The following is a 27,978-nucleotide window of genomic DNA, read 5'->3' on the forward strand; positions in this document are numbered from 1 at the left end:
TCGGAGCTCCCGAGTTGGAATACTGTTCAAATAAATATTTCCCAGTCGTTTTGAACGCGGCATAAACATACTAGTCATCCTACGAATATGTCTACTCGCTATGTCTGATTAACTGTTCCATAACCTGTCTGAATTTAACATGAAAAGAGTAAGCGGAACAGATGTTGGATGCAAGTGCCTAGTATCGCTATTAGCGACGCTGTTGTTGACACGCCGATGGTGTCCAGGAGAGACAGCATCTGCGCACCCGAACTAGTGTCCAGGAAGACAGCTTGGCTTTAGCAGGGTCCAGGGTGTTCATTGAAATTCAGTTGATGGTGAACTAAATAATATATACAAAACGTAAAATGCAAAAGCATGCCCAAAAGAAAAGTATTCAAACAAACATGAGAAAGCCCCCCCCCCAGGCAGAGGCAACGAGCCCACCTGTCTCACTGATTGCTTGCCTATCACTCACACCTGTGCGCAATCATCACTTACCAGAACCTGACCCAGTTGCTGCTCGACTCTAGGGATGGGATTTAGAATGGAGCCTTGGCACGAACTCCTTTCCTAACACCTCAAAAAGTAAAATAAATGATTTTCAATCGATTGCTAAAGAATAAGAACCAAAGATAATTTTTTTTATGAAATTATGCTAATCAACACTACAAACGAGTAACATGGGATTCATTTATCAGTTCTTTATTGCGGAGAACATTTTCAAAATGCTTGCATACACCTGAATACTGAGTAAAATGTCACCTAACTGGATGTTGGACAGCAGTACGGTGGAATTGGACTATCCAGGTTAATATACCCAAAGCATGCCGAAAAAGAAAAATCCAGACTGCTCTTGATGGCTATGCTATTTTGACCAGACTGTCAGAGAAAGTGAATTGACCTGTGGTAAAGTCGTTTTCTGTTTTTAATCTTCTAGGGCAAAGCTGAGGGGGTAGGCCTATACTACAATTGAAGTGAGATCTTAGTAGCACTTCCCTTCGTCCGCTTTCTACTAAGTGAGATCTATTCAAGGTTTTTCTAAGGGTGTTTTCACACTTGGTCCCCCCCCCCCTTCCAGGCAATTTTTGTGAACTTGTGTTTGCCTAATTTGTGCATTGTGAACACTCCAAAAGGATCTCAGACCCCTCAAAAGAGCCCCTGAAGAGAATCAAACAGACCATCAAGAGCTGGTCAAAGTTCGGTTCGCTTGAATTCCACAGCCCAGTTCACTTTTTTAGGGCAATGTGAACAGTCTGCCCCGGAGCTGGCTAGTTCTAAAGGATTCGTTGCCATTTAAAAATGTACCTGGCTCAAAGATGAGCCACTTCGTGGTACCTGTTAACCCAAGTTGAACTCAAGAGTTGACCAAAGTTACCTTGCTACCTCCTCAAAACAATGTACGTAGTATAGGGCTCAGGTCAAAAGTCCCTGTAAGCTTTCCAAAATGCACAAACGCTTCCAAAGTTAAAGGTCTCCATACTTTTCTGTAGCTCTAAGTGGGTGTAGCAAAGCATCAGGGTCCGTATTCATGAAGCATCTCAGAGTAGGAGGGGTGATCTAGGATCAGTTTTGCCTTAGATAATGAATAAGATTACATAGGCCAGGGAGGACATGATCGATATCAGCACTGCTACTTTGTGACTACAGGCCCAGCTTAGTCTGCATTACAAACCCACGTGTTTCCCATCAAATTAGGTGAAACTAAAAATATTACAAATGGTTAAATAATGCATTTAAATATTAATATTATGCTGAAACAAAAGCAGAGAAGTTTCTCTTCCAGGTTATGCTTCTTAATGAACTGGCATTTACAGACACATTTCTGTTTCTTTACAGTGCTTTCATTACTGTCAAATATGAAAATTACCAATTAAACAGTTCTCTCCCCCCTCCCATTATAACACAATCAAGCAGGTACTCACTTTGCTACCATTTTGTATAGTATTTAATGTGTCTGTGTATACAGTGATTTGCCTAAGTAGGCCTACATTGCTTTTCAACAGAAATATCACTTTAAAGTATTTGCATAATTTACCAATTTGAAAAACAATCACAGATATTAACCTGGTAATTAATATAAGTGTTAATTAAATGCACAGTCAAAACTAAAGTGCTACCGACGTCTGTTCCCACGCAAGAGCTGCCACCTTTCATTGAGCATGCCAAAAGAGGTGCGACACAGTCTGCTCCCCCCCCCAAAAAAAAGCACAATACTTTTTTCAAGAGAAGGGCTGTGTCTAAAATGGCACCCTATTCCCTATATAGTGCAGTACTTTTGACCAGAACCCTATGGGCCCTGGTGAAAAGTAGTTTACTATATAGGGAACAGGTGACTAAACCAAGAGCTGGTGGAGCGCTACTACAGCAAATAAAGTCCACGACAAACCCCACATTATCAGTATGTGCAGTATTCGGCACACTGCACTTTGACATACCATCTGCTTCGCATTAAATATTTAATAAGATCAACAACAACAAAAAAACATCCAAGTGGGAATGTGAATATGTTCTCTATGTTGAAGTAGTGACGTTACGAGGAAACTGATTCAGGGTCAGTTTCACAGTCCAGAGTTTGACGCTCCTCCCTGGCTTGGGCCCTCCTGTTTGACCAGGCAGTCGTCGGTTACCCCCTGAGAGGACAGCTCGGACAGCACATTTTCCAGATAGTTGGGATCCGGGTAGCCGTGGCCTGACACGTTGGACATCATCTCAGTCTTGTGGTGGATCTCATTCCACACCACCGTGTCGGGCTCGCCCGTGGTGCTAGACGTGCCCACTGTGAAGATGAGGCGCCGCGTCCACGCTACCTTCAGCAGCTCAAGCACCTGACATGAAATTAGAGATGACATGCTCCACATATTTATGATGTTTTGGATCTTCCTGAAATCAAAGCCATGGAAAGGTCCTTTGGGGAAAGGATGTTTGGCATACCTTTGAAGTCTGTATGCAAAACGTTTGAGAAATTGATTGAACTGGGACATTTCGGCATTACCCTGGCCTTATTTAAGCCACTACAATTACATAGATGCTACAAAGCCAGTCTTGGTGTCATTTGAAACCTTAACATGTGCTCTGAAATATGAGTAGTGTTAAGATTAAGAATAGATCATTAAAAATAAAATGTCAAAAGTACCCCTATTGATTGCAAATTTAATGAGAACTAAAAGATGTACAACTAGAAAATATTGTAATTTGACGATCTCCATAGATATCCAACAGCGAACTAATTTTGCCAAGGTCGCACAACCGGCTGAAGCTATTTGGTGAAAGTGCGAGTTAGGCCTAATTACCTTCATTTGCTATGTACATTTTACACATCCCTAGAATATAGTGCTTGGTGAAATAGTGCTGCTAGCAATAGACAACAGAATACAGACAAAGGATTTTATACAAAGTGAGGATATATTATACCCCACAGAAATTGTCAACATATTACTAAGACATTCAGTTATAAAATAAAGAACTTTCCTTTAAGTTAATCTGCATTTTCTATATGTTACAGTAGAGGTATGTGCATTTGATTTCACATTAACAGTGAGAGATCAGATATAGAAATTGATTTACTTTGCAAATATATTGGGATGCATTATCAATATACCCAGCATAACATTTACCTCACTGTACAGTAAATAAGCATTCAATTAATTAAGCCAACAGAACAATTTGGAGTAGCAGATTTGGTTGCAATGAGTAGCAAATCAAATTAATATGGTAATGAGGAATTGGCACACTACATCAAGGAAGACATGTCATTATTAAATCTCTCACTCAGCATTTTTACTGAAACTGCATAATCAGACTTCCCAGACAATTTTTTATCACATACAAGGATTGTGTAAGCAGAGCAGAGTCAGGGGCTATGTTCATTAGAGACCAAATGAAAGAAAGTGGCCTGAAACACGGAGGAACTACGTGGTCTTAAGAAACACTTATTTTTGTATTTGATTCTGTTTTGCAGAGTCTGTCTGTTCTGCTTTTGAGGCTGTATTAACTGCTTACCTTTCTGCCCTTGTCGTTGTCTGGGAGGAAGCAGAAGCGAGGGAAGCCTCTACAGGTGTATGGCTGCCCCGGGTTAGGGTGCTCTGGACCCTGGAGAGAGAAATAATATTTAGTCATTTATCCAGAGCGATTTACAGTCAATGTGCATGCAGTGGCCCCGGAGAGAACAGAGAGAAGCACGAGATTAAAACATTGAGTGATGTTCTAGAGTTTCCCTGTTAACGCCATCAACGTTTCCCTTTACCGTGGCAATTGTGATCAAATCAACGCAATAGCCACTATTAATGCAACATACCGAATCAAAACGAACTACACAAGAGACTCTGTTGTAGGCAGAACGCATTGGAGTAGGATTCTATTGCCCACAACTCCACCCATACTCTACAACCAGTGCGGCATAACCAATAAGAGCTGCAGTAGGGCTATATGCAGAAAGACCATTGGCATATATGGATCTGCGCCATTTACTTTGAACTGGACTGTTTATTTAGCTGTGGTCGTGAGTATATGCGCTTGTTTTGAGATCAAAGCAAGAGCTGCATATAGCCACGTATGCACATTTTGTTCACATCCTTTGCTAGTTAGTTATTAGCCCAGTTATAGCAAAATTTGTAGTCAGCAATAGGGGAGTGATTGCTTCCAACAAGAGTACAAAGCATGTACATTTCTGGACATATTGGAAAAGGGAGTCCGGTAAAGAGCGTTTTTATCATGAAGTGGCAGTGTTGTATTTTGAGACCGGCTTGAATAAGCTAAGTAGCCAATAGGCAGAGGGTAGCATAATGTGTCTCATTCGCTGTAATAAGTGGTATGGGAATAATAATGCATTTTATTTTATAAAGTGGTTTCTTGCGTCAAACACCATAACATTTTCAGTCACCTCCTTGTCTGAAAGACAAGTGGATAAACAGGTTGTCAATCCCTGCATATTTTTTTCTAAAGTCCTATGGAATATAGGACTACATTGGACACCACACATTGGCTGCTACTGTCAGCTCAATGATAGAGCAGCTATTTCCATGTTATGGGATGCATTTTCTCCATTGTTTTTGATGGTAGCCCACACTGTCAGGCCTACATTATGATCTAAAAGCCTACTTGGCCACTGTTAAAAGTAACTTAAAAGTGGGTGCAGCCTCAGTGTTCACAGTAAACATGTGCTGGAAGTTGCACAGAATTTTCAAATTCAAGTTTGCGGTCAGCAGACCTGAAATTTGCTCAGTGCCGGAAAAAAATAGAGGGAACATTGCTTACAGGAGCAATTAGGGTTAAGTGCCTTGCTCAAGGGCACAGCGACATTTTTTCACCTAGTCTGCTGGGGTATTCCAACCAGCGGCCTTTTGGTTACTGGCCCAATGATCTTAAGCGGTAGGCTTGGTGACGTGGAAGATAGATGAGAATACTGACATGAGGGGAAGGCGCAGGTCCAATACCGCATCTGTATCTCTTGGCCCATCTGAATGTTATGGTTTCAGTCAGAAAGAAACTTAGGATAGTGGCAAGCCTCGTTTTTTGTCACTGATTCGGTGGAGCAAAAGCCTGCACGCACACCTGCCCGGAGTAAGATATGCCCACCCCAGACTCAGTGTGTTAATGAGTGGTGTGTGTTTGTCTACCTGTATCCCAGGGGGGATGCTGTAAATTATCTGGATAGTTCCACAGGCTGGGTGGCCGGGGAGGGACTGTGCAATACTATAGATCTCCATCTTGCCCTTGGGCTGGGTCCCCGTCTTCTCCCCGTAGATTGTCTTGCATGACGGGCACTGGAGGCTGCCATCCTGGAAGGGGACAGAGTCAGAATCGCAGATTTTCTTTAAAAATAACCCATGTTAGTGACTGGTTACACTCAAATGATAAGGTACACCAATCTAGTACCAGGTGTGAACAACCATTTCCTCCAGAACAGCCTGAATTCATCGGGGCATGGACTCTACTAGATATGGCGTTCAAACGTTTCACAATTTGTATCAAGGGACCTAACATGTGCCAGGAAAACATTGCTCATAGCATTACACCACCAACCTGTACCGTTGACACTAGGCAGGATGGAGCCCATGAACTCTTGCCGCTTACGCCAAATCCTGACTGCCATCAGCATGATGGAACAGGAGCCGGGATTCATCGGTACAGGCAATGTTTTTCCACTGCTCAGTAGTCCAGTGTTGGTGATCACATGTCCACTGGAGCCGCTTCTTGTTCTTAGCTGGTAGGAGTGCAACCCAGTGTGGTCGTCTGCTGTAATAGCCCATCCTTGACAAGGACCAATGAGTTGTGCGTTCCGAGATGCCGTTCTGCACAACACTTAGTTGCCTGTTTGTGGACTGCCTGTTTGCACGATTCTTGCCATTCTCCTTCAACCTCTCTCCTCAACGAGCTGTTTTCACCCACAGGACTGCCGCTGACGGGATGTTTGTCTGTCTCACCATTCTTGGTAAACCCTAGACACTGTCGTGCATGAAAAGCCCAGGAGGCCGGCCGTTTCTGAGGTACTGGAACCAGCACACCTGAGACCAACGATCATACCATGATCAAAGTCGCTTAGGTCACTTGTTTTGCCCACTCTAATGTTCAACCGAACAGTAACTGAATGTCTGCCTGCTTTATATAGCAAGCCACAGCCACGTGACTCACTGTCTGTAGGAGTTCACCATTTTCTTGAACGTGGCGGTGTACCTAATCAACTGGCCACTGAGTGTATAAGAATATCACCATAAACTAAAATCTTAGCCTGACTTCACCATATGTGAGTGTTTATGATATGTTGTGGGCAACACTTAACTTTTAGCCTGCAGTTATAATGCTTCATCATTACTGTAACGATTCAGTCTTTTTTTGGTGGTTTAAAAATGTAAATAGTCGTTGCTATAAATGAGAATGTTTTCAGTCAACTTACCTGGTAAAATAAATAAAAAGCAAGTACATGCCTTTAGTTCCTTAAGTCTTATTTTACGTTAATGTCTATTTAGGACAATATGTGGGCTCATGTCATCCAAGCAAGCCATTGAATTACATTTGAAAGTCATTATTAGGATCTCTGTGGCGCCCACCTTGGTTCCATTGTTGTACATGGCAAGCATGCAGAGCATGTGCAAGGTGTGTCCACACTTGGTGAACTTTCCCACAGCGCCGGGTGGGATGGATTGTGCTCCCTCGGACGCCACGGCGTAATCCGACGGACACGATAGCCGGTCCATACAGATGATGCAGTCCTAAAACCACAGGGACAATATATTAAGGGATTAAAGTTGATTTAATTTCTTCCCGTTACACGGAGGTCTGTACGCACACTTGCACAGGCATTACATTCATGGTCCTAAAAGTAAAAGATTGGCCATTTAAGAGTTAGATTTAAATGTGGCATAAACAACCAGTCATGTTGTCATCAGTTTGTCAAAAGCATCCAAACATTGTGCAACAGCCATTTGATAAATGGAAAGAGACATTGTTATAAAACATCAAAAAGTGTAGGGCTAATGACATTCAGCGATTGTCATTAGGCCTTCACTTGTAGCCTTAATTGATTGATGCCTCCACTGCTGTCCCTGCTCGCCTCAGTCAGTCGTCGCTGCCTTGGCAAAAAAAAAAAAAAAAAACTATGTTTTGGACAAACCACACCACATTTTGGAGTCCATTCGCACATTTTTCACGTGGTAGTAATACATGAGGGTGTAACAGCATCTTAGTTAATTTCCCACTATTTCATTTGCCGAGAATCTGTACCAGACCATACCTACTTTCACCCCAGGTTATGCTGTACATGTAATTACATGATAACAAGAATGACAGGATCTGTATATGATATTATATCATGAGTCTATAAATTGAGGTTGGGATGACTTGGTGATATGGATGGAGTATTGTTTATTTCTATACAAAACCGCAGTTGGCTTACTCAAACTGCTTTAGAAATAACCTGTGTTCATTTTAGAGCAATCATATTTCTTCCAACTTGCATATTGCACTTTCTCTGCAAAATAAAATGTTTCTTCAATACTAATAAGTGGTTTAGTATTATTTAAAAAAATATATAAACTAAAAATATCACCCATGTCATATGAATGAATCATCTTCACAAAATGGTTTCAAACATCAGATTAACTATACCTGCTTTTGTTTGCATATAGTTTATTTCATGCTTACCGTGATTCAGTGTACCAGAACGAGGAAACATGACTGATTCTCCTGCAAGAGCCCTTCTTCCGTGAGTGATGAGTAAAGAGGGAGGGGAGAAGTTTTCCTAGGTACAGATCTAGTGGAAACCTAACCTTAACCATTAGTGGGGAAAATGCTAAAATGACCAAAGATCAGCATCTAGGGGCAACTTCACCCTACACCAATAGAAAGAGGCGAGGGAGGAGGGTGTCTTTGACATTGAAATGCGTACCTCGTCTTGAGCAGAGGCCACTTCCTCCATGTACCGGTGAATGACATCCTCTGGTTTCTGGGCTGGGGCTGAGGGGATAGCGGACAATGAACAGAGTTGGAGAGACGCCCAACAGACAGACAAAAACCACACTCAGGCCCTCAATTTACAGACAGGATATACGACAACACAGGAGGGATTATAATAAGAAATTAAATAGAAAATGTGGTCTTTAGTATTGCTTTTTTAAACCATTTCAGTGGAAACTAGTGGTAGCCTAGTTATTTTGCAGTTTGCTATTGAACACATTCTGTTCACCCCCCCAAAAAAATTGTGATTATACAGCATATAGTTAATCCTAAAACATTTTAGGTGACAATTCACTTTATTGTATTTTATATTTCTGCAGAAATAACCGACTCATCCTGCAGATGTAGCCTACACACTTCATTGCAGTTCAAACTTTAGGCCGGCTTCGTTGGCAAATCTGTACCATACAAAAGCACTGCTCGAAGATGTAACATGAGTCGACAGATTGAGGCACACAGTGTTAACGCATGACAGTTGTGGATGAATGGGAGAGAAAATGGTTAGAGATTGACACTTATCCACCAATGTACCAAAAGCACCCTCTTCCTTCGTTAGGGGCTGATGTGTCCCAAATGCCACCCTATTCACAACATAGGGCTCTGTTCAAAATTAGTGCACTATGGGGAATAGGGTGCCATTTGGGATGAAGCTTCATTGTTAGATTTGTGAGTATCAGTCTGTTCTGGAACAGCTACAGGGTATGTCAACAACCAGGCGTTGAGTTCAGGGGTTCTGTTTTGAGCTGCAACCTTTGTAACCAAACAGCAAGATTATGGCCTAGTTCACACCACTGTTTGTTAGCTAATGAACACCGTCAACTGCCAAGCAACATCACAACACTGATTTGTGGATAGGATAGGAATGATTGAGTCACAGATTGGCAAATGATTCTTACAGAGACAAGTGAGCATTGGAATGCGATAGAAGAGACCACACGTAAAAGGAAAAATAAAAGGAAGCTATACAAGCCTGCAGAAAATCTAAACACTGCCTTTGATGCCATTCAGGTTAAGAACACAATATTTGATTTTAAAAGGATAAGTTTGATATTTTTACTATTTAGTACTTACCCTGAAAGTAGTGTGAGCCATGAGAAAATGTAAATCGATGGTTCAGGTTTCTTTAAACAGCCACAACAAAACCCAATTTTAGACCCCGCTAGCTGAAAGTCAATGGGAGTGATAGGGACACTGCAATGTCCATGTTTTTTGGCAAATCACCTTTAAGTAAAGTCAAACCCAGTAGATTTCAGTTTCCCCCCCACCACACCCATTGATTCTAAGAATTGTGTATTGAATAGTGAGATCCTAAAACTGAGTGAGAATAGGAATTACTGGCTCGGATGTCTCCAAGGTTTCACAAGGCAGGCATTCGTTTTTAACCACAATACACAAAAAATATCAACATGCATAACAAGCCAAGTATTCCAACTTAGGGATGACAACAATGGAAAGCATTGGATGTGACAAAGCACAGAGCTGGATGCAAGCCAATGGGGATTTGGTGGGGGAAGGTGGCGTAGCTACCTGTCCTGTGCTGCCTCTTTGCCGTCCTAACCGAGCTGCTGCTGTGAGTTTTGGAGCCTGCGTGCCTGCTGGTGCTGCTGGGGGGAGGAGGAGCGGAGGAGGGGTGCGGGAGGGGGGGCACTCGTGAAGCGCACGCCGAGTCCCACTGCTGACATCAAAATGGAGGCCATGCCTGGAGTGAGAGGCCCCGGGGAGACATGCAGAGGGGGTGGGGTCAGTCAGGGGGAGGAGAAACCAAACAGATGAGCCATGGTGGATAAAGCAGTGAGTGACTGGGGGGGGGGGGACTTACTGATGGACAAGAGGGCATTATAATGGGAAGTATGGTAGGCGCTTCCAGCCTCATCCTGCTTGGTATGGCTAGATAACGTCGGATTCAGGAATAATAAGTCATCAGGATTTAGGGTTTGTACAGTAAAGAACATGTGTTGGACTAATAAATGTGGGCTGATATGATAAAGAAGTGCATTTAATGCAGTTCTGTAATTGATTTCCTTTTAAAAAGGCACTATTGTTCGGTTCTGCCTCAATACTACATGGCGCACAGTTGTCCCAGCGTTGTCCGGGTTAGGGGAGGGTTTGGCCTGGGGGAGGGGGGCTTTACATGGCTCATCGCGCTCTAGCGACTCGTGGCGGGCCGGGCGCCTGCAGGCTGACCTAGGTCGTCAGGTGAATGGTGTTTCCTCCGACACATTGCTGCGGCTGGCTTCCGGGTTATGTGAGCAGTTTGACAGGTCATGTTCCGGAGGACGCATGACTCAAACTTCGCCTCCCAAACCCGTAGGGGAGTTGCAGCAATAAGACAATATCAAAATTGGGGAGAAGGGGGTAAAATAGAAAATAAAAATAAAGTAACCCCTTTTCACTAAGCCCCCAAACCCCTGAGACTACATTGGAAAACAAACACCATTGTGGGCTAGGCAATTGACCAGAGCAAAACAGGGCCTGGTCTGTGGAGATGTACAGCGATAGGCTGGCTGTCCAGAGAGACACAAATTACTTTCCCACCACTGACAGGAGCTTTGGTCACTGCCATGAAGTCACAAAAAAAGTTCTGTATCGCTGCTTTAATTTCTTTGGGATCTGGGGGCAGTATTGAGTACCTTGGATGAATAAGGTGCCCAGAGTAAACCGCCTGCTACTCAGGCCCAGAAGGTAGGATATGCATATTATTAGTAGATTTGGATAGAAAACACTCTGAAGTTTCTAAAACTGTTTGAATGATGTCTGAGTATAACAGAACTCATATGGCAGGCAAAAACCTGAGAAAAGAATCCAACCAGGAAGAGGGAAATCTGAGGTTTGTAGTTTTTCAAGTGATTGCCTATCCAATATACAGTGTCTGTGGAGTCATATTGCACTTCCTAAGGCTTCCACTAGGATGTCAACAGCCTTTAGAACCTTGTTTCATGCTTCTACTGCGAATGGGGAGAGAATAAGAGCTGTTTCAACCAGGTGTCTGGAAAAATGGCATGAGCTCAGTCACGGGCGCAGCCGAGAGAGCGAGCTGAGTTCCTTTACATTTCTAAAGACAAAAGGAATTGTCCGGTTGGAATATTATGGAAGATTTATGATAAAAACATCCTAAAGATTGATTCTATACATCGTTTGACATGTTTCTACAAACTGTAATGCAACTTTGACTTTTCGTCTGGACTCAGTGCATGCGCCTACTGCATTTGGAATAGTGAACTGAACGCACAAACAAAAAGGAGTTATTTGGACTTTATCGAAACAAAACAAACATTTATTGTGGAACTGGGATTCCTGGGAGTGCATTCCGATGAAGATCAAAGTGAATATTTATAATGCTATTTCTGACTTTTGTTGATTCCAACATGGCGGGTATCTGTATGGCTTGTTTTGGTGTCTGAGCGCTGTACTCAGATTATCGCATGGTGTGCTTTTGCCGTAAAGCTTTTTTGAAATATGACACGGCAGTTGCATTAAGGAGAAGTGCATCTTTAATTCTATGTAAAACACTTGTATCTTATATCAATGTTTATGATGAGTATTTCTGTAAATTGATGTGGCTCCCTGCAAAAATCACTGGATGTTTTGGAGGCAAAACATTACTGAACACAACGTGCCAATGTCAACTGAGATTTTTGGATATAAATATGAACTTTATCGAACAAAACATACATGTATTGTGTAACATGAAGTCCTATGAGTGCCATCTGATGAAGATCAAAGGTTAGTGATTCATTTTTTCTCCATTTCTGCTTTTTGTGACTCCTCTCTTTGGCTGAAAATGGCTGTGGTTTTTTGTGACTAGGCGCTGACCTAACAATCATATGGTATGCTTTCGCCGTAAAGCCTTTTTGAAATCAGACACTGTGGCTGGATTAACAAGAAGTTAAGCTTTAAAATGGTGTATAATACTTGTATGTTTGAGACATTTTTATTACGAGATTTGTTGTTTTGAATTTGGCGCTAGCGTCCCACATATCCCAGAGAGGTTATTGACTGATAAACAAAAGGTGTGCCTCAAATCTGTCAGGTCTATGAGATAAGCTTACTAAACCACGGTTGCTGAACAGTGCAGTCGAATGTGTAGACCATTTCTGGTGTATCAGCCATCTTTGTTAAGACTTTAGCTTTCCATAGGCCACACATTTGGCTGAAACAATGCATGCTTACTAATATTGATTTTAGAATTGTTCTATTTTTGTCAAGTTTTGCTCCCGAACAGACTGACACTCAGAAGATAACTTGTCAGTGTGAAAACGCAACACTCTTTACTGTTACTTTCAAACCAAGGTGTAAATTCATGGAGCAGACAGTTCTGCCATCACCAAGAAAAACAATGCTTTATCCAAACCACTAGAATTCACATTGATGGTAACTGAAAATAATACAGGCACCATGGAGGATATTTGGATCAATTGCTTGGGACCGCTTTACCTGCAAGGGCTGAGCTGACACTGGTGGATCCATTCCGTTGCAGAGGGATGGCAGGGACACTGCAGCAGAGGAAACAGGAAAACAGACATTAATGAATCCGTACACACCATTGCTTCTGCAATCAAGTGAGAAACTGATGTGGTCGGTTCTCTGAAAGTTTGAAAACACTCTAGATCAGGGGTCTCCAACCTTTTCTTACATGAGAGCTACTTAAAATATACTGCTCCAAAAAATAAAGGGAACACTTAAACACATCCTAGATCTGAATGAAAGAAATAATCTTAAATACTTTTTTATTTACATCGTTAAATGTGCTGACAACAAAATCACACAAAAATAATCAATGGAAATCCAATTTATCAACCCATGGAGGTCTGGATTTGGAGTCACACTCAAAATTAAGTGGAAAACCACACTACAGGCTGATCCAACTTTGATGTAATGTCCTTAATGAAAACAAGTCAAAATGAGGCTCAGTAGTGTGTGTGGCCTCCATGTGCCTGTATGACCTCCCTACAACGCCTGGGCATGCTCCTGATGAGGTGGCGGATGGTCTCCTGAGGGATCTTCTCCCAGACCTGGACTAAAGCATCTGCCAACTCCTGGACAGTCTGTGGTGCAACGTGGCGTTGGTGGATGAGCGAGACATGATGTCCCAGATGTGCTCAATTGGATTCAGGTCTGGGGAACGGGCGGGCCAGTCCATAGCATCAATGCCTTCCTCTTGCAGGAACTGCTGACACTCCAGCCACATGAGGTCTAGCATTGTCTTGCATTAGGAGGAACCCAGGGCCAACCGCAACAGCATATGGTCTCACAAGGGGTCTGAGGATCTCATCTCAATACCTAATAGCAGTCAGGCTACCTCTGGCGAGCACATGAAGGGCTGTTCGGCCCCCCCAAAAAATGCCACCCCACACCATGACTGACCCACCGCCAAACCGGTCATGCTGGAGGATGTTGCAGGCAGCAGAACGTTCTCCACGGCGTCTCCAGACTCTGTCACGTCTGTCACTTGCTCAGTGTGAACCTGCTTTCATCTGTGAAGAGCACAGGGCGCCAGTGGCGAATTTGCCAATCTTGGTGTTCTCTGGCAAATGCCAAACGTCCTGCACGGTGTTGGGCTGTAAGCACAACCCCCACCTGTGGACGTCGGGCCCTCATACCACCCTCATGGAGTCTGTTTCTGACCGTTTGAGCAGACACATGCACATTTGTGGCCTGCTGGAGGTCATTTTGCAGGGCTCTGGCAGTGCTTCTCCTGCTCCTCCTTGCACAAAGGCGGAGGTAGCGGTCCTGCTGCTGGGTTGTTGCCCTCCTACGGCCTCCTCCACGTCTCCTGATGTACTGGCCTGTCTCCTGGTAGCGCCTCCATGCTCTGGACACTACGCTGACAGACACAGCAAACCTTCTTGCCACAGCGCGCATTGATGTGCCATCCTGGATGAGCTGCACTACCTGAGGCACTTGTGTGGGTTGTAGACTCCGTCTCATGCTACCACTAGAGTGAAAGCACCGCCAGCATTTAAAAAGTGACCAAAACATCAGCCAGGAAGCATAGGAACTGAGAAGTGGTCTGTGGTCCCCACCTGCAGAACTACTCCTTTATTGGGGTTGTCTTGCTAATTGCCTATAATTTCCACCTGTTGTCTATTCCATTTGCACAACAGCATGTGAAAATTATTGTCAATCAGTGTTGCTTCCTAAGTGGACAGTTTGATTTCACAGAAGTGTGATTGACTTGGAGTTATTGTGTTGTTTAAGTGTTCCCTTTATTTTTTTGAGCAGTTTATATACACACCACCGTTCAAAATGTTGGGGTCACATAGAAATGTCCTTGTTTTTGAAAGCAAAGCACATTTGACCATTAAAATAACATCAAATTGATCAGAAATACAGTGTAGACGTTGTAAATGACTGTTGGTGGAAACGGGCAATTTTTTATGGAATATCTACATAGGCGTACAGAGGCCCATTATCAGCAACCATCACTCCTGTGTTCCAACGGCACTTTGTGTTAGCGAATCCATGTTTATCATTTTAAAAGGCTAATTGATCATTATCAAGCCCTTTCGCATTTATGTCAGCACAGCTGAAAACTGTTGTTCTTATTAAAGAAGCAATAAAACTGGCCTTCTTTAGACTAGTTGAGTATCTGGAGCATCTGCATTTGTGGGTTCGATTACAGGCTCAAAATGGCTAGAAATAAAGATCTTTCTTAGAAAGCTATTCCATGTGAGAAATTGCCAAGAAACTGAAGATCTCGTACAACGCTGTGTACTACTTAAAATTATAAACTTGGATTAGCTAACACAACAAGCCATTGGAACACAGGAGTGATGGTTGCTAATAATTGGCCTCTGTACGCCTATGTAGATATTCCATTAAAAAGCTGACGTTTCCAGCTACAATAGTCAATTACAACATTAACAATGTCTACACTGTATTTCTGATCAATTTGATGTTATTTTAAAATGGACAAAAAAATGTTTGCTTTTCTTTCAAAAACAAGAATTTCTAAGGGACCCCAAACTTTTGAACAGTAGTGTACAGCCGAGGATTTACAGATTTACTCCCGTGTACACCTGTGTCACGGTTGGGGTCTGCCACTTTTTATGGACCCAATTAACACGACACACGTTCTCTACATCTTTTTTGAGGCACCGCTGGCACCATGGAGGATTGGAGTGATCCACATAACCGTGGTTACATACATAACCTTCATTATGTGTTTCACTATATTGGATCACTCCAATATATTGGTATACCTGTAACAGATTTAGTTGGTGCTAGAGGGACCTGGCCAGCCAGCGGCAAAGTCCTAGCGTGGGACCGAGACGCAGGGGCGTCAATGTGGAAGGGGTGTCCCGGCACAGTCCCCGGAAGGGTAGGCGATGCCCGGGACCGCCGAACCAACCGCAGAGGGAGGTGCCACATTTACCCGATGGTACCTAGCAAAAGGTGCAACATCAAGCCCAGCTGGCCACAGCACAGATATCAGCGAGGGACACTCCTCTCAGTAGAGCCCAGGTGCTGCGCCACCTGGGGATGTAGGCTCCAGTCCCATGCTGGCAGGCCCTCACTCGAGAGCATATTCAGGATGCAAGGTACGTGCGCGTAGAGACGCTAGACGTTCCTGAGCCCAGAGATGGAGCTTCCGTGCTATAAGATGGAGGCAGTGGGACCTCAGTCCACCCTGATGGTTGATGTAAGCCACCACTGTAGGTGTTATCTGTTCTCACCAGGACATGTCTTCACTTGAGATGTGGAAGGAAAGACTGCAGGGCCAACAGTACAGCTCAGAGCTCTAGTGTATAGATGTGCCTGCCGCTCCAAGGGGGTAGCCGACAGCCGACCTGCCCTTGGTCACACCCCCCCCCCAGCTGATCTGGGAGGTGTCTGTGCTGACCGGCACCCGGGGGCACAATCTCAGCATCTCCACCCCACCTGAGAGAAAGGAATGACAGCGCCACCTCAACAACGCCCTGAGGCACGCGTGGTCACTCGCAGCTGGCGGTGGCGCTTCAGGTGCAGCCAGTGGGAGTTGAACCCCCGATGAAGAAGCCGGAGATGGAGCAGGCCCAAGGGAATCAACAACGAGGCCGCCGTCAGCAAGCCCAACAGGCGTTGGCAGGTTAGGGCGGATACCACCCGCACCTGTCGAAAGTGGTCTTGGCAAGATAAGAGCGCCTAAACCCTTCTGGTGGACAGGCGTGCTCTCATGTTCCATACCAATGAAGGCCACCCTCTGAGTGGGCGTCAGACAACTCTTGACGTTTGCAGTAATGCCCAGCCCACCGATGTGGGTCAGGAGCATGTCTGTCTGACAGGACCTAGGTCCTCGTCTGGGCACAAATCAGCCAATCGTCCAGGTAATTGAAGATCAACAACCCTCGATGTGAGAGGTGCAAGGACAGCATCCATGCACTTTGTGAAAGTGCGGGCTGCCAAGGAGAGGCCGAAGGGAAGAACCATGAATTTGTAAGCAGTCCCTTCGAAAGCGAATCGGAGATACTGCCAATGAGCTGGGTGAACAGGAACATGGAAGTACGCATCCCTCAGGTCCAGCGTCACAAACCACTGGTCCCTGGACACGGCCTGCAAAACACAGGCCGGGGACAGCATGTGGAAACCTCAATACCGTCAAGTACCCATTGAGGTTGCAGAGGTCCAGAATCAGTCGAAACCCTCTCTTTTTGGGACCACAAAATAAGTGGAGTAGAACTAACAGCTCACTGGGGCACAACTCCTGAGGGAGCTCATACCCAGCCTGAGCCCGAGCCTGGCTGACCCACTCGCGCATGGCCTCCAATCGCGGCAGGCGCAGGCATTCTGAGAACACCACACAAAACAGGCATCCAGTAGGGCGCTCCACCGCCCTCTCCGCGTGGCTTAAACCCAGGAAATGCATATAGGAGGTATGCGGATCTCCAGGGGGGGATGCCATCACCACACCGGTCACAAAGGGAAGCCATAAGCTCAGCCAAGCCAGCAAGGCCACGGCGCAGGGGTCCGACGCCCTGGGAGAGCTTATGTCGTGACCCACTTGGAGGAATAGGAACCCGGTGAGGGATAAATTACCCAGTACCTCTGCAAAAAACAGTGAAGACCCGTGTGGGAAAAACAGGCAGACAAAATAAAATAAAAAACAGCAACCAGGTAATGGATTTGATTTATGCGTTTTATTTATTTAAATGTTAAAAAAATTCGCCAACTACAATATTACCTAGCCGGTTTAACATCCAAGCAGAAAACAAAACAGCACCATATGATGGAGTAATTCCGTTAAGGAACTCCAAAGTGAATGTCTCAACGTAGTGGAAGCCCACCACGATACCCTTACATTCTGCAGGGGAAGAACAAGAACAAAAAAAACCCTGTAGAGTAATTAGCAGAGAGCCCGGGCATGTTAAAGCAATTCACAACATACACAGAACAAGCCGCTCGGCAAGTTATGTAAGGAAAATACAGTTTGTGGCAGCAAGAGCCACCAATATATTAATGGATGCACAAGGAGTTCTAGTGTAACACTAACGAAATACAAGCACGACAAACCACGGGCGGAGGATACAGATCAACCATGCACAGCGAGTGGAGCACTCAAGAGGGGCTGGCCACGTGGCCAGCTGCTCCAGGCTGCAAACAGCCAGTGAGTATACTTCCACGCAAGATATTACACTTACCAGTGACTTACCAAGCGAACTTCAGAAAGTCTGTACCACAAACCATACAGGCGTCCACCGAGAAAATGAAAGAGAATGTGTGTCGTGGCCATGGGGTGGGTGGGTGGGTCGATAGATAGATGGGACGGACACCAGCCATGACACATGTGTACATGGGAGTAAATCTGTAAATCCTCACCTCGGATGTATCCCTCAGCCGCGGAGTGATACCAACATATAGAAGTGATCCAATATAGTGAAACATTACACACGGAGGGCCTACCGAAGTCACGCACATCCAGTGTCAGACGCTTTCTGTGTGCTTTTTCTCCAAGTTGATAAGGCTTTGGAGTACAATGTGAATGTTACAGTATGTTCAACATTGCTCTATGCTGCCATCTTTTTTCCACTAAAGTTATTTTAGCGCTGTGTGGCATCAGAGCTGCTTTGTTCATCACAAGGAGTGACATAGCTTAGGCCTACTACCATCAGGGACCACATGGTAGCACAACAATGGGAGGAAGTGTGTGAGATGCACCAGTTGATGTAATGTGACCCTTACATCAACTGGCTTATTGACCAAGCAGAGCTTTGGGTCCCAAATCTGGTTTCCTATCCACTGCAAAACAATTCTGCGTATCACCACTTCCTCTTTAGTGGACATCAATCACTGTGACATATTGTAACCAAACCAATGTGTCAATTAGCTCAACATACATTTTAGAACATAAATAAATCTATTCAAAACAACAATTTGGTCTAAGTCTGCATTTACACAAACAGTCCAATTCTGATCTTTGCCACTAATTGGTCTTTTGACCGATCAGATCTTTTGCCAATAACTGGGCAAAATATCAGAATTGGACTGCCTGTGTAAACACAGCCTCAATGTCAGAGCCCCTAACAGTAGGCTATGTTTAATTAGTGCTCTTCAACCAATCGCTGCCCGCACCCACCCAGCATCAGTACTCTGGACGGTTCTGACTTAGCATATGTGGACAACTACAAATACCTAGGTGTCTGGTTAGAATGTAAACTCTCCTTCCAGACTCACATTAAGCACCTCCAATCCAAAATTAAATCTAGAATCGGCTTCCTATTTCGCAACAAAGCATCCTTCACTCATGTAAACCTACCCTCGTAAAACTGACTATCCTGCTGAACCTTGATGTCATTTACAAAATAGCCTCCAACACTCTTCTTAGCAAACTGGATGTAGTCTATCACAGTGCCATCCGTTTTGTCACCAAAGCCCCATATACTACCCACCACTGCGACCTGCATGCTCTCGTTGGCTGGCCTTCGCTTCATATTCGTCGCCAAACCCACTGGCTCCAGGTCATCTACAAGACCCTGCTAGGTAAAGCCCTGCCTATTCTCAGCTCACTGGTCACCATAGCAGCACCCACCCATAGCACGCGCTCCAGCAGGTATATTTCATTGGTCATCCCAAAAGCCAATTCTCCCTTTGGTTGCCTTTCCTTCCAGTTCTCTGCTGCCAATAACTGGAACGAATTGCAAAAATCACTGAAGCTGGAGACTCATATCTCCCTCACTAACTTTAAGCACCAGCTGTCAGAACAGCTCACAGATCACTGCACCAGTACATAGCCCATCCAACTACCTCATCCCCATACTGTTATTTTTTTTGTTTGCTCCTTTGCACCCGTATCTCTACTTGCAAATTCATCTTCTGCACATCAGTCCAGTATTTAATTGCTAAATTGTAATTATTTCGCCACTATGGCCTATTTATTGCCTTACCTCTCTAATCTTACCTTATTTGCACACACTGTATATAGACTTTTCTATTGTGTTATTAACTGTATGTTTGTTTATTCCATGTGTAACTCTGTTGTTTTGTTGCACTGCTTTGCTTCATCTTGGCCAGGTCGCAGTTGTAAATGAGAAGTTGTTCACAACTGGCCAACCAGGTTAAATATATATTTTTTTAATGTAAAACAATCAACGTATAGAGTTACTCAAGAGTGTAGTATAAATGGATAAGCTGCTAAATTAGACGACAATGACTATTCAAACAAAGCCAACCTACCTTAAGCCATTGGCACTGGTAGGGTAAGACAGTGGAGGTCCAGGGAACTGACTAGCGGAGGGTGTCGGGGGCCAGGGACCACCCCACGCCATGCCCCCCACAGAAAGAGGCCTCCTGGGGTAGGGAGAGTACACCGAGGTGGGGTGAGCTCCAGCCGCCCTGCTGGGACCCTGGAAGCTGGGCCGGCTCAGCTGCCCAGAGGAGAAGGAGTGGCGTGAGCGGCTGGGCATGGGGCCAGTGCAGCTGTGGCTCAGACACTGGTGGCAGGAGCAGGCTGGGCCCGAGTGGATGACGGAGGCGCCAGACGCCAGCGGGTAGGGGAAGTTGCCCTGCCGTCGGACCTGCCGCCTGAAGCCCGTGGCCTTGTTGACCTGGGCCAGCGCTGTGAGGTCCACTATGTAGTTATAGCCGTGTGAGGCCATATCCGCCGTGGCCTGCCGTGCCAGGTAGCTGTGTTCTAGTAGAATAGAAGTGCGAGTCTCGTATGGAGTCCATCCTCCTTCGTCATTTGCCCACTCCCAATATACTCCGCTACCCAAGCCTGAGGACTGGGCAAACAATTGACGGCGTACAGACCGCGTTTTCCCTGGAAAGATAACACAGTGAATTCATACTTGGAGGTAAAGGTGCCTTGCACAGAAAATTATGCAGTAGACATCACACATCAGTGAATGTCTGTGTATTATAGTCTAGTACCTAGTGGTGTGCCTTCATAATGTCAGCTAAGCATTATACTACACATCCTGTGCTATTGAGAAGACTTCCTGCTGTTTTTCTCCCTTTTCCTGGACACGTTTGTATCACAGGCTGCAGGTGTCAAAGGACATTTGGACTTGTCCAATCCGCCCCACTTTCCAACCAAGAGACTTGGCTCTATCACTGCCTACTATCATGTCTGTCGTCAGTTTTCGAGTTAGCCAGCTAGCCAACTAGTTACCCAAAGAAAACATTGACATCGCTGGAAAACAAGACTGTTCCCTATAGATGTTAGCAAGATGAGCAACGCTATTATCTTTGGTTTATGGAGGCTAACTGCAACAGCTAGCTAACGTTAGTTAACTAACGATGCGCTAGTTAGGGCACAACAAAGCTCGAAAGCTTCACTTAATTTGTAAATGTAATAACTAGCTACTGTTAGCTAGCTACATCACACACACAGTGCAGTGCCAGTGGCTTAATTCCCTTACCTGTATCTTGGCGGAACTGGTTCAAGCTTGGTATGTCTATGAGATAAGGCGACAAGCTGGGATCTGATTGTCCTAGGCTGATGCTGGTGGAGCCAGGACCCCCACCTCTGTGTCCCCGCGGAGAGGAGAAGTATTGTTCGATATAGCCGCTCACCTGGCCGCTATATGGTCGCCAGAAGCCAAGATCATCCTGCCATTCCCATACAACGACCATAGGCTGAGATTGTCCAGGTGTTACCAATGTCGGTGTGGAGTTAGTGGGTCCATTTCTAGACCCATTTATCCCCACGCAGGAGCTAGAGGCAGTGGCCATATCTTACAGCTAGTAGCGATACGTCAAATTCAGTAAACGATAGAAAAAGCTGATGCTAGCTAATTCAGCTAACGTAGCAAGCTAGGCTAAGAAGCTAAGTCAGATGGACAAAACACGTTTTAACACTTTGCCAAACTACAGGACACCCTGCAGTTACCCTATCAATAAATTGTAGCGATCAAACCTAACTAGGTTAGCGAGCTAGCAAAACATCTTCAATTTACAAGATGTAGCTAAAGTTAGCTAGCTTGGATTATTAAAATGACCCATTTTTACAAGACTGATTCGAGGTCAGGCGGCAAACATTCAAGCAAATTGTTTAAAAGCATTCTGGCAAACCTTGCGAAGCAATAAATCCTTAGATGCAGAAATATATTGAGCTATGCTAGTTTACTAATCACTGCATTCCAACAAACTCAAACTGGCTAGCTACGCAAACCACAGATAAACCAAACAGTCGGAACAATCGTTGCTTGGCAAATGACGACATGCGCACATCATTGTATTTTTAAAGGTCCAAAGCAGCCGTTTTTATCTCAATATCAAATAATTTCTGGGTAACAATTAAGTACCTTACTGTGATTGTTTTCAATTAAAATTGTCAAAAATAAACAAAAATAGTAATTTCTCAAGCAACAATTTAGCTAGGAGTGGTGAGGGGAAAACTGACAACTAGCTGTCATTGGCAGAAAGGTTTGGAACTCTCTTTCTTATTGGTCTATTAACAGATTTACTGCCTGGTGATGTCACTACACACGCCGAAATTCCATCCCACCAAAACAGGCAGACATTTCATGTGGTCTTTTCAAACAGCTTAACACTAAAAGTGCATTATCATAATTTCACAGTATTATTTCAACCTCCATGTGGAAATATATAAAACAAATTGTGTTTTTGACGGCACTGGGGTAGTCTTAATAACTCTGTTGTCCTTTCAAACCTCAATGATTATATACTTTTCATTTATCCATGATACCATGACATTCTGAAGGAAACAATAATACGAAAGTAGTAGGTTTAAACTTTCTATAGAATTATTTTTTTATACTTGCATTCATCACACACAAAGTCACTGCAGTCCTATAAAAGTGCAAGGCAACACATTTTATTTCAAAGGCCTAAATGGCATTAAGGTACAGCATATAAATACTGGTGAATCCAGAGATAGCTGTTACAGGATAACACAGACCATTCTTTCTTTAACACACGTTACATTCATGTTGACTTGAAGAGATATTTTACTTAGCATAGATGTGCTACAAACATAAAAGCCTAGCTGAGAAAATCTCAACTCCACGTACAAGTACTCAGCTAAAGAAAAGCCATGAGGAGTTTTACAAAATATGAAAATTTGTCTTAGATATAGTGCTATCACCTTGGGTTATTCCTACCACGGAGTATACCGGTACGCACACCTGAAGGCGAACATATTTCAGTTGATATACTTTGAGTTACATACAGTAGTAGTTAGTGTTGTAGAGACATTTGATTCAGTACTTAGATTACTGAACATTGTAATTTACATCCCTGCACATGATGTTTGTTTTTAATCTTCAAAATAAATAAATAAATAAATCATACAAACAAATATCTGAATGTTGTAAAGCCAGATTGATCCAAGACATTTGTGCTGTAGTTACACCCCATAACAAAAGTTTATGATAGATCAGACAAAAATAGCCTAAAATGGTGAATACTTCAATGATTGTAAGTTCCATAAGCTTAGTGCCATAACATAACCCTATTCGGTTGGAATCACTTTTCTTTTGTAGAGCATTTTGAAAAAGGTGTATCAAAAAAGTACCATCAGGGCTTGTGGGGATGAACAACTGTATATAAACACTAGATTTCTGATGCTATGTATTGGCCAATGAGAGGCTTTGAAGCCACAAATCGGCCATATTGGCACTCCTCAGAAGAAGCAGTCCTTCATTGGTATTCAGTATTTCAATTAAAATGTTTCAAGGACAAAATTACATGTATTTAAGTATTTATTTTGTTGTTGTAGTGGGGACAGTAACAATGTCTTTCTATATTTTGTTTAGCGCACATAATATAATTTAAAAGTATGCATTAAGTTGTCTATAATTGAATAAACATGGCAAGAATGAATGCAGACATTAATAAATGCATTTATATAGCTTCCAAAATATTTTTTACAATGGTGGGGGAGTAATAAAATGGAGGCGCAGTGGCTTCAAAGCAGCACTCCCTGCCTGTCATCTAGTGTATATAAATCATTGAAGGAAACAAAATCAAAGAAAGCACTTATCTTGCAACAAATTATGCACAGATTCAATTGTTCCTCCTCACATTTCCACCCAAGCCACCATTTAAAAACATATCCAAACCTATATTTTCATTCAGTAAAGTTTTTAAGCAACAGCACTCGGGCAAAGCTGAAACTTGGCAATGCGATTATAAGTATTGGTTTGATAAAGTCCTCTCATTATATCCTCTTCCTGTAGCAGAGTATCTGTTTTCTTCTCTTCTAGTATTTCACCTTCCCAGGGACTTGCCCATTCACTCCACTGTAGTCCACCATGTACATGGGCCATTGCTAAAAGTAGACAGAGACAAAGCAAAAGGAGGATACATTTGAGAGAGCATGAGGGAGATCAGTTATGCCGTTGCAGAAGCAAATGACGGTCCATCAATCACACAACCTTATTAGTGCCTTTTACAAATGCCTTTAATACCTACAAATATAATATGAATCTATAAATAAAGTCAACTGTATCAATGTATCAAATCAGAGCATTTCCGTTATGTATTTTTGATAATGAAGTGAAAGGGGGATACCTAGTCAGTTGTACAACTGAATGCATTCAACTGAAATGTGTCCGCATTTAACACAACCCCTCTGAATCAGAGAGGTGTGGAGGGCTGCCTTAATCGTCATCCACGTCTTCGGCGCCCGGGGAACAGTGGGTTAACTGCCTTGCTCAGGGGCAGAACGACAGATTTTTACCTTTATCAGCTCGGAGATTTGATCCAGCAACCTTTCGGTTACTGGCCCAACGCTCCTACCCGACAGGCTACAATAACCACTAAATACTGTACAACAAACTGTTATATAATAGCTTTATTAGTATCACGTACCATCACTGGAATCTGATTGGTTGATACCCCTGACTCAGAGGGTAAGGACACTCGACTGCTCTCCAGGACTCTTTTGCGCTTGCGTCGATTGGTAGAAACCTCTTTCCCTTCTTAAATCACAAAAACAACACAACCGTTTTAAACGTACTTCTAAAGCACATGTGTCCTTATGGACTGCATTACTTAAAACAAAGAAGAAATTGGCTACTGTTTAACAATCCTTACCTGTGTTACATGTTTGGGTGCATATTTCCGCAAAAGGCCTGTAGAAAAGAAAATGTATTAAATATGAATTTCAGTTCTGTAGATTGACAGAGAAGGGAGCCTGGCTTTTGCCCAAGAGTGAGTCTTTCTACTAAAATTTCAACTCGTACAGTTCTTTCATGTCCTTCTTTCACATTTTAGGCTTTTAATCCAAAATCTAGGATATTTCTACAAACTCCAGATTCATACAATTATTACACTGACAAAGACACTCACTGTAGCTGGCTCTTGATGTTGATGGTGATATCATCTCGGGCTTGAAGGATCTTTTCCAGGCGGACTATGTCGTAAGTGTTGGGATTTCGGAAGAGAATATCATCCGGAAGGCCAATAACTTCAACAGAGTCGGGACTGGCACGGATCAGCTTGTATGGGACTATGACGGAGCGGTCCAGGCCCAGAGCGTCACCTGAACATGAAGCTATTCAGTCAGTTTGGGGCAGATTTTAACTCCCATTAAGTTAGAATTTTAACTTAGTTTGCATTGCATTGCATTGATGTCAATGGGAGACTAAGTGAATATTTAACTTGTGTGTAAATTGGGATTTACCCCTTTAGGAATAAATCACTAGAAGTTAATACTTAAACTCATTTTTTTTTTAGTAAGGCTTATATAGATAAAGCAAACTGTACAAATGGAGGATATACACTGACCATATTTCTGGTTGAAGAGTTCTTTCACTTGCTCACGGAGGATCACTTTCTCCCCCATGCGGTTGACCTCCTCGTCATCTGTCGGTTCAGCAGGAGAGGAGTCAAACAGAATTGGTGGGGACAGTTTAGCAATGTTACAATGCCTTCAGAAATGATTTACACTCCTTGGGTTTTTCAACATTTTGTTGTGTTACAGCCTAGTTTACAATGGATTCAATTTAGATTTGTGGGCATTGGCCTACACATAATTCCCCATAATGTGAAAATGGAATGATGTTTTCATTTTTTTTTTTACTAATTAATTAAAAATGAATAGCTGACAGTGGTGTAAAATACTTAAGTAAAAATACTTTAAATTACTACTTAAGTAGTTTGTTTGGGTATCTGTACTTTACCTTTTATACTTTTGACAACTTTTACTCCCCATCATTCCTAAAGAAAATAATGTACTTTTAACTCCATACATTTTCCCTTACATCCAAAAGTAGTTGTTTAATTTAGAATGCTTATCAGGACAAGAAAATTGTCTAATTCACGCACTTATCAAGAGAACATCCCTGGTCAACCCTACAGCCTCTCATCTGGCGGACTCACTAAACACAAAGGATTGATGTCTGAGTGTTGGACTGTGCCCCTGGCTATCCGTAAATTAAAATAACAAGAAAATCATGGCGTCTGCTTTGCTTAACCTCTCTTGGGTAGGGGCAAGTATTTGACGTCCGGATGAAAAGCGTGCCCGTAGTAAACTGCCTGCTACTCAGGCCCAGAAGGTAGGATATGCATATTATTAGTAGATTTGGATAGAAAACACTCTGAAGTTTCTAAAACTGTTTGAATGATGTCTGTGAGTATAACAGAACTCATATGGCAGGCAAAAACCTGAGAAAAAATCCAACCAGGAAGTGTGGAAATCTGAGGTTTGTAGTTTTTCAAGTGATTGCCTGGGGTTATTTTGCACTTCCTAAGGCTTCCACTAGATGTCAACAGTCTTTAGAACATTGTTTAATGCTTCTACTGTGAATGGGGAGAGAATAAGAGCGCTTGGAATCAGATGACTGAGAAAACTACATGAGCTCAATCACACGCGCTCCTGTGAGAGTTAGGTGTGTTCCTTTTCATTTCTGAAGACAAAGGAATCGTCCGGTTGGAATATTATGGAAGATTTATTTTTATTTCATTTATTTCACCTTTATTTAACCAGGTAGGCAAGTTGAGAACAAGTTCTCATTTACAATTGCGACCTGGCCAAGATAAAGCAAAGCAGTTCGACAACATACAAAAACACAGAGTTACACATGGAGTAAAACAACATACAATCAATGGTACAGTAGAAAAAAAATTTATGATAAAAAAATGTATGATAAAAACATCCTAAAGATTGATTCTATACATCGTTTGACATGTTTCTACAAACTGTAATATAACTTTTTTGACTTTTTGTCTGAACTTACTGCGCGAGCACAGTGCATTTGGATTACTCGACTGAACGCACGAACAAAATAGAGGTATTTGGACATAAAGATGTACTTTATCGAACAAAACTAACATTTATTGTGGAACTGGGATTCCTGGGAGTGCATTCCGATGAAGATCATCAAAGGTAAGTGAATATTTATGTTATTTCTGACTTCTGTTGACTCCAAAATGGCGGGTATCTGTATGGCTTGTTTTGATGTCTGAGCACTGTACTCAGATTATTGCAAAGTTTGCTTTCGCCGTAAAGCTTTTTTGAAATCTGACACCCCTGTTGCATTAAGGAGAAATGTATCTATAATTCTTTGAATAACAGTTGTATATTTTATCAACGTTTATGATGAGTATTTCTGTAAATTGATGTGCTCATTCACCGGAAGTTTTGGGAGGCAAAACATTTCAGAACATTACACGCCAATGTAAAATGGTGTTTTGGATATAAATATGAACTTTATCGAGCAAAACATACATGTATTGTGTAACATGAAGTCCTATGAGTGCCATCTGATGAAGATCATCAAAGGTTAGTGATTAATTTTAGCTGTATTTCTGGTTTTTGTGACGCCTCTCCTTGCTTGGAAAATAGCTGTGTGGTTTTTCTTGTCTAAGTAATGTCCTAACATAATCTAATGTTATGCTTTCGCTGTAAAGCCTTTTTGAAATCGGACACTGTGGTTGGATTAACGAAAAGTGTATCTTTAAAATGGAATATAATAGTTGTATGTTTGAGAAATTTGAATTATGAGATTTTTGTTGTTTTGAATTTGGCGCCCTGCTATTTCACTGGCTGTCGCTAGCGTCCCACATACCCCAGAGAGGTTAACCTCTCTAGGGTAGGGGGCAGTATTTTCACATCCGGATAAAAAACGTACCCGATATAATCTGGTTATTACTACTGCCCAG

General features: G+C 43.0%; 2 protein-coding genes across 5 annotated transcripts in view; both read right to left on the bottom strand.

Moving 5' to 3' along the window:
• Window positions 1-668: 668 nt before the first annotated feature.
• dtx2 (deltex 2, E3 ubiquitin ligase) lies at window positions 669-22,109 on the bottom strand. The gene is made up of 8 exons (XM_014197867.2): window positions 21,270-22,109; window positions 20,083-20,668; window positions 12,868-12,926; window positions 8,366-8,433; window positions 7,029-7,190; window positions 5,598-5,759; window positions 3,982-4,071; window positions 669-2,807 (listed from the first exon to the last, which is right to left on the bottom strand). The coding sequence occupies exons 1-8, from the start codon at window positions 21,580-21,582 to the stop codon at window positions 2,541-2,543; spliced, it is 1,707 nt and encodes a 568-aa protein (XP_014053342.1). The 5' UTR covers window positions 21,583-22,109; the 3' UTR covers window positions 669-2,540.
• Window positions 22,110-22,665: 556 nt separating this feature from the next.
• The window catches only part of gtf2ird1 (GTF2I repeat domain containing 1), a 53,287-nt gene continuing 47,974 nt past the window's right edge, over window positions 22,666-27,978 (bottom strand). For all 4 annotated transcript variants that reach the window (XM_045717292.1, XM_045717293.1, XM_014197864.2 and 1 more), the window contains 5 exons: window positions 25,603-25,680; window positions 25,165-25,357; window positions 24,910-24,947; window positions 24,685-24,794; window positions 22,666-24,142 (listed from right to left, as the gene is read on the bottom strand). In XM_045717292.1, coding sequence (XP_045573248.1) covers window positions 24,074-24,142; window positions 24,685-24,794; window positions 24,910-24,947; window positions 25,165-25,357; window positions 25,603-25,680 — 488 coding nt within the window. In that variant the 3' untranslated portion in view covers window positions 22,666-24,073. The remainder of the gene's footprint in view (window positions 24,143-24,684; window positions 24,795-24,909; window positions 24,948-25,164; window positions 25,358-25,602; window positions 25,681-27,978) is intronic.

The sequence above is a fragment of the Salmo salar genome, chromosome ssa04 (assembly GCF_905237065.1).
Source record: "Salmo salar chromosome ssa04, Ssal_v3.1, whole genome shotgun sequence".
Classification (NCBI taxonomy): domain Eukaryota; kingdom Metazoa; phylum Chordata; class Actinopteri; order Salmoniformes; family Salmonidae; genus Salmo; species Salmo salar.

What these genes read in the sequence shown, in the direction of transcription:
- dtx2 (XM_014197867.2), bottom strand. Translation starts at nt 21,582, where the DNA reads ATGGCCACTGCCTCTAGCTCCTGCGTGGGGATAAATGGGTCTAGAAAT. An exon ending in TGTACAACAATGGAACCAAG is followed by an intron (nt 5,760 to 7,028) that starts GTGGGCGCCACA and finishes GTCCCCTTCCAG; the next exon opens with GATGGCAGCCTCCAGTGCCC. An exon ending in GCATCCCCCCTGGGATACAG is followed by an intron (nt 4,072 to 5,597) that starts GTAGACAAACAC and finishes TTCTCTCTCCAG; the next exon opens with GGTCCAGAGCACCCTAACCC.